Below are 14,885 nucleotides of genomic sequence, written 5' to 3'. Positions count from 1 at the left end.
ATGCGATGCACCATGCTGAATGCCCTTTCAGAATTTGGCAGCACCAAAAGCAGCTTCATCGACTGGCAGAGCTCTTTGAATCTCAACTGCCCTGTACTCACAGATTTTACTTTGGACAGCTTCCCCCAGAACTCATCAACTGGCAAACTTTTGTTGTTTGGCACCAGTCCTTCAAGGTTAGTTGAGACATAATCCAGGACTTCCAAGTGGAGCTGTTCTCTTGCATCTGCCTTGATCACATTTGGAAATCTCTCTGCCAAAGTCAAAATCTGCTCTGGATTCACCACATCTTGTCTCTCTGTATTGACCACTGACAGATTTTTGAAGATTTGGTCTCTCATTGGGAAGTTCTCCAAGACTTTTTGAAAGCACCCGACATAGAATGTTCTGGCATCTTTGAAGAACTGCTTTGTAAGAGGGGGATCTCTTGTGTTTCCTCGCTTAGCAACTGCCTCCTTGTCAGGTACACAATAAAAAGCTCTTCATCTGGGCGGTGAATTTCAGGGTTGCTCACATCGATCTCCTGAACGTTCTGTTCTCTCAATACCTTTGGCTCAATAAATCTGCTTGCTATGTCATGCAGGAGCTCTTCCACACTCTGATCCAACTTGAAGAGGATAGGTGCCTTGTTTCAAAAAATCAAATTGAATTTGCCAAAACATTGTGTGACATTACAGAGAAAGCATGTGTATATTTTCATTTGGGGGTCTTTCAGCCTCTTCTGAATATGAGATTACTTATGATTCTCACTCTTTGACTCAAAAAATGAAATAAAGGCTGGCCACTGGTGGAGCAGATGTTCCAAGCCTTTTCCTAAAGAAAGCCAGCATGTAGGACAATGCTTTTGTACTCTCTGCTGGGCAACATTGCAGAAACTGTGACATTAAAATATGTACATATTATCATGGAGTCTTTTTTATTCTATTACAACTTTAAGCAAGACTACAGGGAGTTTGGCCTCATCACGTAGGACATCAATGGAGCAACTCCTTAGCAGCTAGCCAGCTAGTTTAAATAATGTTAGCTATGCTAATGAAAGAATGACACCTGTTAAACTCACCTCAACATGTCTTTTACTGTCATTTAACCTACCATGGGCAATAGAAAAGTCACTGTTGCAAACAGTGCAGCGAGCAACACTGTCATTATTTTTGACCCCTATTAGGCAGGGGTACACTTTAGTGTAGTCTGGGGTGGTACATTTTATACTTTCTGTTTTTGGAACACTCTGCTATAGCACTGCAGGACACTAAACTGAACTGATGGACAATGAAAGAGAGAGAGGGAGGTCGACTCTCTGTCGACCACAGAGAAAACTGATAGGTCTACTTAGCAGAAAGAGAGACCAATCAGGATGCTCTCTCTGTCACTCTCTCGCTACGTCTGCAACCTTCTCCCTCTCCCTCTCCCCCTTCCCCTCCTCTCTCACTCCCACTCTTCCTCCCTCCTCCCCCTTCTCGATCGCTCTCAAAATAATCGATTTCTGGGATATTGTATATAATTTGCGGGTGTCAGGGAGCCGCTATCGGTATGCGGGAGAGGTGGGATGTCTGGGAGCATTGGAAGCCAAAACATCTTAAACTGATTTAGTAGTAATCCTTCCATAATAAAGTCAGATTTGGGAATATTCACGGGTGATTGCATGATCTTCCATTTCATTTGCAATTCCTTAGATAATTAAAGTATTTATGGATACAGTCGGCCCTCCTTATCCGCGGGTTCCGCATCCGTGGATTCAACCAATCGCGGATCGGGAAAACCCAGAAGTTCTGTCTCCAGCACTCGTTATTTGAGCATGTACAGACTATTTTTTTCTTGTCATTATTCCTTAACAATACAGTATAACAACTATTTACATAGCACTTACATTAGGTATTATAAGTAATCTAGAGAAGATTTAAAAGTACAGGCAGTCCCCGGTTTATGAATGAGTTCCATTCCTGAGTCTGTCTTTAAGTTGGATTTGAAGTCCGAACAGGTACATCCGGTATTATTTAGCGTCAGTTAGTCAAACGTTTGTCTTTGTATATAGTATACATTTTACCTTTCTATGCATATAAAACACTTAAGAAACGCATGCATTTCAGTAATTAAACCACTGTGTTGCTTAGTAATAATTGTAGCTTTCATCGGGGCAGGGCCTTTCACATGCTCCATTAAAATTGTTCTGATCGTTGACTGACTGTAGCCTAACACTTTTCTGATAACTGATGGCATTTCACCTCTTTCCGATTGCTTTATTATTTCCACTTTATTTTCAATCGTGATCGTGATTATTTTCATGAACAGAAACACTGCAGATTCAGAGCTGCGCTGGGTCCTAAAGACCACCATAGTGAGACAGGTTAAATAAGGTCTGGGGTTCCACTGGGTCCTAAAGACCACTGTACTGGTCAGCTAAATAAGAGACTTGAGCATCCGCGTTTTTTGGTATCCGCGGGGGGTCCCGGAACCAATCCCCCGCAGATAAGGAGGGCGGACTGTATGTATAGCAAGACATGGGCAATATTCTGGCATGGGCTGATAAGTTGCATGTAACGAATACACCACAGCATGTCAGCAAATACCCATTTAACATGGAAATGTGTATATGTATAGTTGTCAAATTATTGCCATCTCTGAATTCTGCGCCATTGACCAGAAACTTTACTGGCCCAATCATGTAAACATTAACATTTTACGGCTTAGGTAAGCAGAAGAACACACTTCTGAATTTCACAGTTACAAATGCAGAGAAAAGACTGGGAACTCAATGAATAGTTCTCAGGGTCTTTCCACACTTTCCAGGTATGTCAGGAATCTGATGGATTTTTTCCCACTTGCTTGGATGGATGCAGCTCCAACAATAGTAAGAACACTAATACCATCAATATCAAAGTCCTGCTGAAGGATTTCGGCCTGAAACGTCGACTGTACTTTCCATAGACGCTGCCTGGCATGCTGAGTTCCTCCAGTGTTTTGTGTGTGACCATCGATATCAATGTTCACTCTAGTCATCATCACCACATTGTGTCTATAATGTGTATGATTTACAGAATTTACTCCATCAGCCTGCCAAAACTTTGTTGATGGCATTTTCTAAACTTGCATTTAGCTGGAAGACGAGGGCAGTAGACATTTCTTGCAAGCTCATTCTGGAAATTTATTAATATTCCTTCATTATCAATGCCTCAAACCTGGAACTCCCTCCCAGAAATGTCTGCCATCTTTAATGCTAACTTTGTCAGGATGCCAGAATAGATTTAAAACTAGATAACTTGAACTTTGTTTCCCAAAATACTTGCAACATTTTAGCAAATAAAGAAAAAAACATAAATATTTTGTTTTTATCCAGTTTGTAAGAGTTTTTAAATAAAGGTCTAATTCTCTTTTAAACTAGTAATCAGGAGTTGTGTATAATCTTAAGTTTGCTCAATCAAAGCAATTTTGTTGTTACTTGTGTAATGAGGGTTTGTATTGTTCTCAACATCCTAATATGAAGTTTAAACCTTACTTGGAGGAATCTCTATTGCACATTTCAATCAAAGTATATATGTGCTGTCATTTTCTTAATTTAACTGTTTGTCCAGGTGATGCAGCTTGCAGGTCTTGAAGGACATCAGGTAGTGTTGCTTCTGGAGGACTTCCAGTTTGTTCATGCTCAATTCCTTGAGATGGTGAACAGCTTACTATCTTCAGGTATGTATCAGGTTTCAGTCAGGTAAAATAACAAATATAGTCCTGGTTATTCGCTGCTGAAATGCTGAGGCATTATTGTGCTATCTTTGGTGAAGTTTTATTTCAGTGAATAAATGGTATTGCTTTTCTTCCAAAATGATGATGTGCACTTGTGTATGTCTAATAGATTGTGTACCTGTCCTGGTACGTACATGGGTCATTTTACTTATTATTTTCATTCAAACTTCCCAGTGGGGTAAGGATTTAATGAAAGAGGTTTATTAAGTTATGGAACCAATAAATCCCTTGTTAACACTATTTCTACTATAAAGCACCAGAAGCAAGCAACTGTTCTGTTTATTATGCAGCAGTTTGTGAAGTGGTATTCTGCTGCTTCAGTTTGAAACATTGGTTTTGTTTCCATGGGCGCTCCCTGATCTGCTGAGACAGGGTGGCTTGAGTATTTCAGAAACTGCTGACCTCCTGGGATTTTCATGCACAACAGTCTCTATAGTTCACGGAGAATTGTGTAAAAAAACAAAAGAAAGTTCCAGTTAGCTGAGGTTCTGTGGGTGAAAATACTTTGTTAATGAGAGACATCAGAGGAGAATGGCAAGACTGGTTCAAGGTATCAGGGAGGCATCAGTAACTCAAATAACCACACATTACAACAGTGATGTGTAGGAGAGCTTCTCTGAATGTACAAATTGTCAAACATTGAAGTACTATATATTCACAGAAGACCACAAACATACACTCAGTGGCCACTTTATTAGGTACCTGGTGTATTAGATAGATCGATACTTCATTGATCCCAAAGGAAATTACAGTATCACAGTAGCATTGCAAATGCACAGATATACAAATTTTGGAAGAGAAGTAAGAAAGAGTAAAAAATAAGTTACCTCAAACAGTCTAACAGCAGGGGGTCATCTCTTCCCCGGCTGTAGGTTATCTCATGATAGAGCCTAATGGGTGGTGAGGGTAAGAATGACTCTTTGGAGCAACGCAGTTGGTTTAGTTGATAACTAAAAGTGCTCCTCTGCTCAAGGTGGCACATAGAGGCTAGACATTGTCCAGAATTGCTAGCATTTTCTGTAGGGTCCTTTGTTCTACGACAGCCTGCAGTGTGTTCAGTTTGACTCCTATAACAGAGCCAGCCTTTCGAATCAGTGTATTGAGCCTGTTGGCACCACCCATGTTAATGCCATTACCTCAGCACACTACCACATAGAAGATTGTACTGGCGACAACAGACTGGTTTAACATGTGAAGGAGAGGCTTCCATACTCCAAATGACCTCAGTCTCCTCAGGAAGTAGAAGTGACTCTGATCCTTCTTGTACACAGCCTCCATGTTGGAGTCTGGTCAAGTCTGTCATCCAGGTGCACCCCCAGGTACTTGTAGGTCCTCACTACTTCCATGTCCTCATCATCAACAGTAACAGAGCAGTGCTGGCTTAGTCTTCCTAAAGTGCATCACTATCTCCTTTGTCTTCCTGATGTTGAGCTGTGATGATTCAGCTTGCACCATTTGACAAAGTCCTTCAACAAGGCTCTGTATTCATCCTCCTGTCCTCCCTTTATACACCCAACTATTGCTGAGTCATCAGAGAATTTCTGTAGGTGACATGACTCACTGTTGTAATGAAGGTAGACACAGGAGCCTATTTGTACACAGTAAGATATTACAAATACTTTTTGAGAAATGTAAAAATACCTGTTTTAGAAATATTGGCCAGGAAATTAGAGCTCCCTTACTTTTTAATCATCTTTTATTTCATTTGGCATTAAACTGCAAATTGAATTTCCTTCAAATATTTTAAATGAGTGCTAAATATATAAGAGGCAGAGAACAGAGAAAACAGTTAATATACCTCATTTATTAAATCGTATTTTAAATGATTAATATGTGTTTAAGTTAATTGGTCCTATTTGCTACAGACACGGATTTTCAGTTTCTACTTTTAGCGATTTAATACTCTAAATATCTATCTTTATACATTATAATTTGACCAGTTTAAAAATGTATGTCACAGAAAAAAATCAAGACAAGTTCCTAAAGTTTCTGTTGTTTGTATACTGATTGATCTAACAATATAGATTGCATGGCTTATCAAAATAACATGAAAATCACATATCCTTGTGCAAGCACTTCTGGCATAAAACTCTTCTCATTTAAGACAGAATAAACACTGTGCTTGTTTCTCTTGATTACTCATTGTAGGGTATCACAGCTACCTTACAGCTCTAGCAACCCAAATTTGATGTTGGCCTTGGGTGGTGTCTGTTCTGTGCTTGCATGGACATTCCTCAGATGCTCTGGTTTCTTCCCATAATTCAATGACATGCTGGCTGTTAGTTTAACTGGTTCCATGATTTCCTTTTATGTCAAAATTATGGGCAGCCTGGTCGCTAGTGGGAGAGTCAGTGGGGGTATTAATGACAATGTGTAAGAGGTAGGTTAAAATGAAAGTTAAAAGATGGAGTTGATGTCCTGGCTTTGAGAGACTGATTGAGCAGCATGGCTTCCTTCTTCGTCATAAGGAAATGTGAGAAAAATATGAGTAACCACCTTTTTGTCTTGTTGAATCTGTGGTCCAAGACAAAAAAGTTTGATGATTAGAATCCTTTGATATGTTAAATAAATTCAATTACCTCTGAGAGGGTAGGAAATGGGGAGAAGGAGGGAGAGGGAATAAACACCTTTGACTTAAGATCCAGTTATCCAGTTAGACTTGTTCCAAAGTAAAAACATTAGCAGTCTATGAAGTTTGTCCTCTGCATTGAAAAAGGACCTGACTAATTTTAAAATTAGAAGTTTAAATATTTCAACTATTGTTCTTTATTGTATTTAGTATTCTGTCTTCTCCTTTGTTGCTCAAAACAATTCAAGTTCAAGTATTCAAAGCAATAACTTTCAAAATCCCATCTTCTAAAAATATAGGAATACAGAGCATATGTGAAAATTAGCTTTGGAATTGTGAAATTAGCTATAGTAGCTTTTGTTATCCAAAGGAACACACTGTAGTATATGTACATATATACATTTTGTTTAGCATTCTGTAACATGCATTGTTTAATTTTGCCCAAGAGATGTAACTCACAGCAGTTACATTTCAACTGTGTAGATATATCACTTGTAAAATGAATTGATGCCTAAATCAGTGCTTTTATCTGTTTCATTTACATCAGGAGAAGTGCCAGGGCTTTATACACCAGAAGAACTGGAACCAATCCTGTCACCTTTAAAAGACCAGGCTTCACAAGATGGATTCCTTGGACCGATCTTTAACTACTTCAGTTATAGTAAGGAAAATTTAAGATCACTACAGCAGTATCAAATTTCTGTAGCTATTGTGGTTTGGATGAGCTACCAATATTAACAAATTTCCCAGTGGAAATTTGTGCTTTCAAATTCTGGAACTCTGGGAATTAGTTGGATATCCATAATGCAGCTCTACATTTAATGCCTATCAAGCTTGGCGATTTTTATGTATTTCTGGTTTAGTCTACATCATTTCCACAAAATGCAGTTGATTTGGAATGTCCACAGGATGTTAAAATGATATGTTGCAGGTAAAACATTTTGAAATATTCATGAATTCTAATTTGTGTAAGCACAAAATATTGGAAGAACTCAGCAGGCCAGGCAGCATCTATGGAAATAAGTACAGTTGACGTTTTGGGCCGAAACCCATCAGCAGGTCCTGTAAGGTCCTGCTGGAGTTTCTCCAGCATTTTCTGTGTGTTGCTTGGATTTCCAGCTTCTGCAGATTTTCTTTGTTCCCAATTCATATAACTTTTGATTGTTTACTCCAAAGCTTACTTCATGCTAACAAAACTTATTTACTTAACTATTCATGGAATCTTTGACCACAACTTGTGACAATGCCTTTTACCTTGCTCCATTCCATTCACCCAGTTTCTCCATCATTATATCTGAATGACAACTTCCATACCAGTGCCTCTGAGATGTTTTGCTTTTCATTAACTGTAGCTTACTCTCCATCAATGGCAGGTAGGGCTCTCATCCAGAATTGCTCTAGTTCTCATATTTAAGCTCTCCCTCCTCACTCTTCACTGATCCAGATAAAGAATAGTGTTTTGCCTTGTCATCATCTTACATCTGAACAGCATCTGCATTCAGTGGATCAAATTGCAGGTCTGAAATGAAATAGAAAATCCTGGAATCATTCAGCTATTCAGGCAGCAAAGTTTCAGTTTCAAGACCCTTTGTCAGAAAATAATAAATCTGTTCTTCCTTTATAAGCACTGTAAGTATTCAGTAAATGATTAGGACTTCTAACCTTCAAAGCACATATTTTCTGTCATCATAGTTTTCTGTTGTAATTTTACCTTTATTTATGTTCTCATTGTTTCATTTCAAAGAAAAAAATGACTTAAAAACTTTTGTGTCCGTGCACATTGCCTGATCTGTTGAGTATTTCTGGCACTTTTGAATCAGATTATTTTTCATTCCAGAGATTTATTCCTGTAAATAATATAGGGACAGCACAGGTGAGTTTCCCTTCTATGGCTACTGCCATAGAACATCTCGTGTGGTTGCATTATTGAGTGTTTTCCCTAGTATATGGATTAAGTCAGTGATCTATTCTGAGTGATTCCTAGAGCTGCCTCTTATTATTTTCTACAGCATTTTGTAATGTACATTAATGGCCTTTAGAAAATAATTGGCACATAGCTTGGTTTGCATGTACATAAATAACATTGGAAGCAAATTGATTGTTGCAGCTCTCAACACATGGGTGCACACAGCCAAGTATTGTGATCTTTGGCTTTAAGCTGTGAACGGCATGATAATCTGTATGCTCTGCCATTCAATCAACATAGAAAGTCAACGTATAAATGAAGAATCTTTAGTTCTAAGCCTATTCTGCTAGGTCATGGCTAATCTGGTATCTAACTTTTTATATTGTCCTTGGGGGTAATAAATATCTACCATTCTCAATTTAAATGTTAGCAACTGGCCTATCAATTGTCTTTATGGGCGAGGATTCCAAATTGCACTTCGTGTGTTTCTTACTTCCTGAAAGAGCTGGCTCTAATTTTACTGCCACAACAGTAAAAAATTTCTCTCAACTTACGATCTGAGCAGAGCTGGAAAGATGAACAGACATACTTGGACTTAGTAAAGCCGGCAGTGGGCTGTTTTTCACCACTGTTGCTCTCTTTCCCATCACAGCCGTCTCTTTCCCACGCATTTGTCTATTTCAACTTATGAATAGTTCTCAAGAACACAAGTCCCCACCGGCCCTGCTGTCACACTGTGAGCTTTATTGACCGATCTCCTGATTTGGTCTCCGAAGCCCCCACCTTTCTGTGGGTTCACAACACTCAGTCAGTGTCCACTGGTGTGTCTGAAGGGTGTCTCACCAGACCTGTCTTTTATCCCTACTAACGGGGTCTCAGCTATCCATCAATTCTGAATGACCGTGTCCATCAAATGAGGCTACTCCTGCAGTCTCCTGAGGAATGTTAACAAGCAAAGTAAAGTCCTTGTAGTGAAAGGTAAATAATCCAAGAAGAGTCTAAATACAATAAATCAACAGTCTCTCTCTCCCTCTTATCTGCAGCAGATGTTCTTGCCTGGGTATCATCTCTCTCTCTCTCAGTGGCAGCATAGCAACAGCAATAGTTCATAGTTCTGGTGGGGGGGGGGAATGGTTAATTCTACTTCCCATTTCCATCAGGTCTGTTCATCACTCATAACACCACAAGATAGGCTTTGTACCAATTCTGACTTTTTTTGTAATTTAGCTCTCACAATATAAATGTCTGAATTTTTTTATCCTTTTAATATTATTTTCTATGCTAGTACTTGACAGTTTAATGATTGATGGACATGGAGCTTCAGATTTTTTGTCACCTAAAGGCTGCACTTGTTTTTGTCTTTCTTTAAGTAATGCATTGTGATATGGATAAATTCAGTCTAATTTTTTACTATAGTAATTAATTTTATTCAAAAGTCAACAAAAATGTTCACTTTATTTTATAGGAATTCAGCAAAATTTACATGTTGTCCTTATTATGGATTGCACTAACTCCAATTTTACAATTAACTGTGAAAGTAACCCAGCTTTTTACAAGAAATGTGCAGTACAATGGATGGAGGGATGGACGAATAGCAGCATGAAGAAAGTAAGTGAAGACTATTTTAAGAATGTGGCATTATTGTAGTTTTTAAAATTCTATTTACCCTGCCAATAGCTCCTGTGAAGATATTGCTGCATCTTTTCAACGTAATTGACTTCTGGGGGGAAAAGTTATATGAGAACATTTATTTTACATTTCTTTCTTGACTGTGCAAACCTGTTTGAAAACAATATCAATTATATACTGTACAGTATACATTAACTGTGTGGGGCATAGATAGCATGTAGATTTCTAATCAATTATCTCAATAAGCAATTTGCTTTACAGGAAAGAAGCTTAGAGTTCTTTGTTGTATGCACTAACATGCAAAATAGTGATAGCTCAGTGATGGTCCCTTCTTAGTTTCAAGGATTTTGCTGTAAGTGATTTTCAGAATGGTGTTAGAACTTGCAGCCAAACTCATTTTAGGGTGAGGGGTGGGGTGCTGAATGAACAAGTTGCTTTGTTCTAGATGGTACTGTTGCTTGAATGCTGATGGAACTGTCCTCCGCCAGAATTCCATTGTAGATGTGTCAAAGTACTTTAGGGGTAGAATACTAACTTCTTACTTGGTTTTGAAAGCATTGTATTTATATGGTGGACCAATGAAGATTTCTAGTCAAGAGTGACTTTCAGGCCATTATTGATGGGATTTGGATGACTATAATGCTTTTAATGTTAGATTCTAATTCTTCATTGATGAAGTTTTTTTCTTGCATCTACAGAACTGTCTGGAGGAATCTTGTTTCCCTGAAGCATTTTTCTTGGGCTTAGTTGATTCATCTCCAATGGCTCTGACCATCTCCATTTGTACAGAAATAACTTCAGTGAATGGCACTTTTCTCTTTGCCATTGATCTCAATTATACTCATATTTCTTGACACCACAGGTGCTGCCTGGTCACATAGCAGTTCAAAAGTAGTGTACTTCTGAACTGTCTCAATGAACAGGTGATTTTATGATTCCTGAAGAACTCTGTGGAATTGACTCCTAGGAATACAGGTGCAACACCTTGAAGCAGATGAAGATCTGCCATTACCATTGCCAGACAAGAGCCAGACTAAAATGTTGAGGTATAAAAGTTCCTCTACCCAGCATCTTGTTAGCAACTGTACAGTCACTCGAGAACAAGACTGAGGGCCTAAGGACAAAACTGCTGTATCAGAGGGAAAAGCGGGATTGTTCTGTTCTCTGTCTTATGGAGCTATGGCTCTCTCCGCTGAGGGGTTCTCAATCCATCAGATGGACCGGAATGCTGATGTGAAGAAGGCAAGTGGGGGGTGGGTGGGCCTGTGCTTCATGATTAACTCTTTGTGGTATTCGGACAAAGTGGTCTTGTTGCACTCTTGCTCTCCCAGCCTGGAACACCCAATGTTCAAAGAATACGAACACAATGCTGGAAGAACTCAGCAGGTCAGGCAGCATTGTATTCTTTGATCCACAGCATCTGCCGTTGTACTTTTGTGTTCTAATGTTCAAATACTGTTCATTCTACTTACCATGAGAATTCTCTGTGATCCTAACTGCAGTTTTCACTACGCCAAACACAGATTGAAGCAAGTACTTGATGTGTCACAATTAGCAAATCAGACACAGCCTAGCTGAAACCTTCCAAATTACTGCTGGGGTTTTAATTGGGCTTGTTTGAAGAAACTCCTGCCCTATTATCATCAATATATCACCTGTCGCACCAGAGGTTCAATCATTCTCGACCACTTCTACACTAACATGAGGAATGCTTATCGTTCCATCCCGAGCTCATATTTTGGAAAATCAGGTTATCTGGCTATCTTCCTTCTATCTGCATACAGATTGAGGCTAAAAAGCAAGGCTCCTGTGTGAGGACAACAAAGACATGGTCCTTTGAGTCAGTGGACAGTGCCGTATTCAAGGAATCATCAGAGGATCTGAACGAACATGCCACGGTTGTTATTAGACTTTATGAAGTCACTTGTGGATGAGTGTGCCCTGGCAAAATTATTTAGTGTCTTCTCAAATCACGAGCCCTGGATGAACCAAGAGATCCACAGTCTGGTGAGGGCCAGATATGTGGCATTCAGGTCAGGTGACCAAGTAAAATGCAAGAGGTCCAGATACGACTTCTGGAAAGCTATTTTACATGCCAAGTGGCAATTTCGGACCAAACTTGAATGACAGAAGAACGTTTGACAGTTGTGGTAAGGGTTGAATTCTATCACCTCCAACAAAGTAAAACCAAGCAACATATGTGACAATAAGATTTTCCTCTCAGATAAGCTCAATGCCTTTTATGCTTGCTTTGACTGAACTCTCATAGCCCCTGATAGCCGTGTGATTTTTGCCTCTGAGGCCAAAGTGAGAGCTTCAAAAGCGTGAACCAAGGAAAAGAATTTGGCCCAGGTGGATTACATATTGAGTTCTGAAGACTTGTACTAATCGTCTAGCAGGAGTGTTCACTGATATCTTTATCCTCTCATTTCAGTAGTCTTAAGGTACATACCTGCTTGAAGTAGACTTCAAGTAAAGCAGTGCCCAAGAAGAACATGGTAACTTGCCTCAGTGACTATGGTCCAGTAGCACTTAAATCCACTGTGATGAAGTGCTTGAAAGGTTGAAGATGAATTATATCAATTCCTCCCTGAGGAATGACTTGGATCTGCTCCAGTTTGCATGCCACCTCAGAACTAATTAATAAGCTCCAAGACCTGGGCCTTAATACCTCCTTGTGTAACTAGATCCTCAATTTCCTCACTTGCAGACCTCAGTCATTTTGGATTGGCAACAACATGTCCTCCATAATCACCATCAAAATAGGTGCACCAGAAGGCTGTGTGCTTAGTCCCCTGCTCTATTCACTTTATACTTATGACTGTTTTGCTAAGTACAGTTCCAATGTCATATTTAAGTTTTTGACAACACCACTGTTGTTGGCTGAATCAAAGGTGCTGACAAATCATCATATAGGAGGGACGTTGAAAGTATGGCTGAACGGTGCCACAACATCAGCCTATCACTCAATGTCAGCAAAACCAAAAAGCTGATTATTGACTACAGGAGAGGAAACCAGAGGTCCATGAGCCTGTCCTCATTAGGGGATCAGAGGTGGAGAAGATCAGCAAATTTAAATTCCTCAGCGTTATTATTTCAGAGGCTCAGTCCTGAGTGCCGTTACAAAGAAGGCATGGCAGTGTCTCTACCTCCTTAGAAATTTGTGAAGATTTGGCATGACATCTAAAGCTTTGACAATTTTCTATAGATTCTATTGACTGGTTACATCATGGCCTGGTATGGAAACATCAATACCCTTGAATGGAAAGGTGGATATGGCCCAGTCCATCACAGGTAAAATACTGTCCATGAATGAGCTCATCTACAAGGAACACTGTTGCAGGAAATCAGCATCCATCATCAAAGAGCCCCACCATCTAGGTGGTGCTCTCTTCTCACTGCTGCCATCAGGATGGAAGTACAAACGCCACACACCAGATTCAGAAACAATTATTACCCCTCAACCATTAGGCTCTTGAACCAGAGGGGATCACTTCACTCACCCCAACACTGAACTGATTCAACAACTTATAGACTCACTTTCGAGGATCTACATCTCATGTCTCAACCTATATGTGTATGTATTTATTCAACTATTTATTTATTTAGTTTTTTCCTTTTTTGTACTTTCACAATTTGTTGTCTTTTGCATACTAGTTGTTTGCCCATGTTTATTGTGTACAGTTCTCCGTTGACTCTATTGTGCTTTTTATATTTACTGTGAATGTCTACATGACAATCAATCTCATGGTAGTATATGCTAACATTTATGTACTTTGATAACAATTTAACTTTGATCTTTGAACTTTGGATGTTAAGGGCAATTACTGCCACCTCACCCTCTGGAATTCAGATTTGTCTATGTAATGAATAAAAAACAACCTGAAGGTTAGCTGTTGGTAACTGCCACATGAAAGCACTGTTAATAGCTGCTTTTATTAATTTGCTGGCAGTTTTGATTGGACACTAACGGGCAGCATTGGTTTTGTTCTACTTTTTAAGAACAGGACATAGCTCCATTTACATGGGGGTTCTAATCTAAGCTGGAAGTTTTGAGCGCAAGGAGAAAAATGGATACATTTTCCTTTTGATTTGCTAGATTGTCCTGGATCTGTTCTGTTCCCTGAACTGATTGCTTGCCAAGTCTACCCAACTGGACTAACCAGTTCCCAAAATGGAGGGACAGCTAAGCTGTGAGAAGTCTCATGAGTCATCGCATGGTAGATAATATAGCATACTTGAGGCCAGAGTGGGGACCTACCCTGGAACACCCACATGAATATCCTACTAGCTTTTGACATTTTAGCACTGTCAAAATCATTTTTTTAAAGTATATGATCTCACAACTTTTAAGCTGGCCGGATCCAGCATTCTGAGAATCTGAATGTGAACTACATTTGGATTTTGAGCTCAGCAGAGCAGGAGGTCAGATGTGCCACATCAAACTTTAGGTGGCTTGCAATTCTCATAGGCTAAAACCAATCTCAGTGACTAAGTTTACAAAGGAACTACAACCAAACTAAAAATAGTTTTGTGTGTTTTGTAGTTACTTCAGACCTTGAAAGTAGATGTCTCACAGGTGATGATGGATTGACTCTGTGATTTCAGAATGCTAATTAAACAAAATTACAGTTATCTCAATCAACTTTATCATGTTACTACTCTTAAATACAAGGAAAATTTTTGAAAGTATAGCTGAAGATAAATGTTTTGAAAATTCTCTATTTACATATTTTGCATTTATTAAATGCAATTATTCTTGATGGAAATTTGAGAAGCAAAATGTTTCTCACAATATGTATAATTATGCCCAGAATCACAATAGTACTCCAGGGAGATATTGCACCTGGCAAATACAACACAGAATATTGTTCATTGTAAAGTAGAAATAACTTATGAGCAAAACAATCCTCACATTTTGTAAAACATTCAAGATGCTTCATGTTGTGAATTGAGAATGCTAAAGACTCATTCGTGAATAAAGAGGTAGTGATATTTCAAACCTGAACTGAATATCCTGAAGCATAATTGACTGAGTAATGCTGG

General features: G+C 39.0%; 1 protein-coding gene across 1 annotated transcript in view; it reads left to right on the top strand.

The window, feature by feature from the left end:
* Nucleotides 1–14,885, top strand: part of dync2h1 (dynein cytoplasmic 2 heavy chain 1) — a 463,334-nt gene that overhangs the window by 171,686 nt on the left and 276,763 nt on the right. The window contains exons 52-54 of the mRNA XM_059964317.1: nucleotides 3,570–3,678; nucleotides 6,852–6,965; nucleotides 9,676–9,818. Of these exons, the coding sequence (XP_059820300.1) occupies nucleotides 3,570–3,678; nucleotides 6,852–6,965; nucleotides 9,676–9,818 (366 nt within the window). The remainder of the gene's footprint in view (nucleotides 1–3,569; nucleotides 3,679–6,851; nucleotides 6,966–9,675; nucleotides 9,819–14,885) is intronic.

Source organism: Hypanus sabinus, chromosome 3, assembly GCF_030144855.1.
Source record: "Hypanus sabinus isolate sHypSab1 chromosome 3, sHypSab1.hap1, whole genome shotgun sequence".
Taxonomy (NCBI): domain Eukaryota; kingdom Metazoa; phylum Chordata; class Chondrichthyes; order Myliobatiformes; family Dasyatidae; genus Hypanus; species Hypanus sabinus.
Note: the sequence above shows the minus strand (reverse complement) of the source record. Positions and strands in the feature narration are given on the sequence as shown.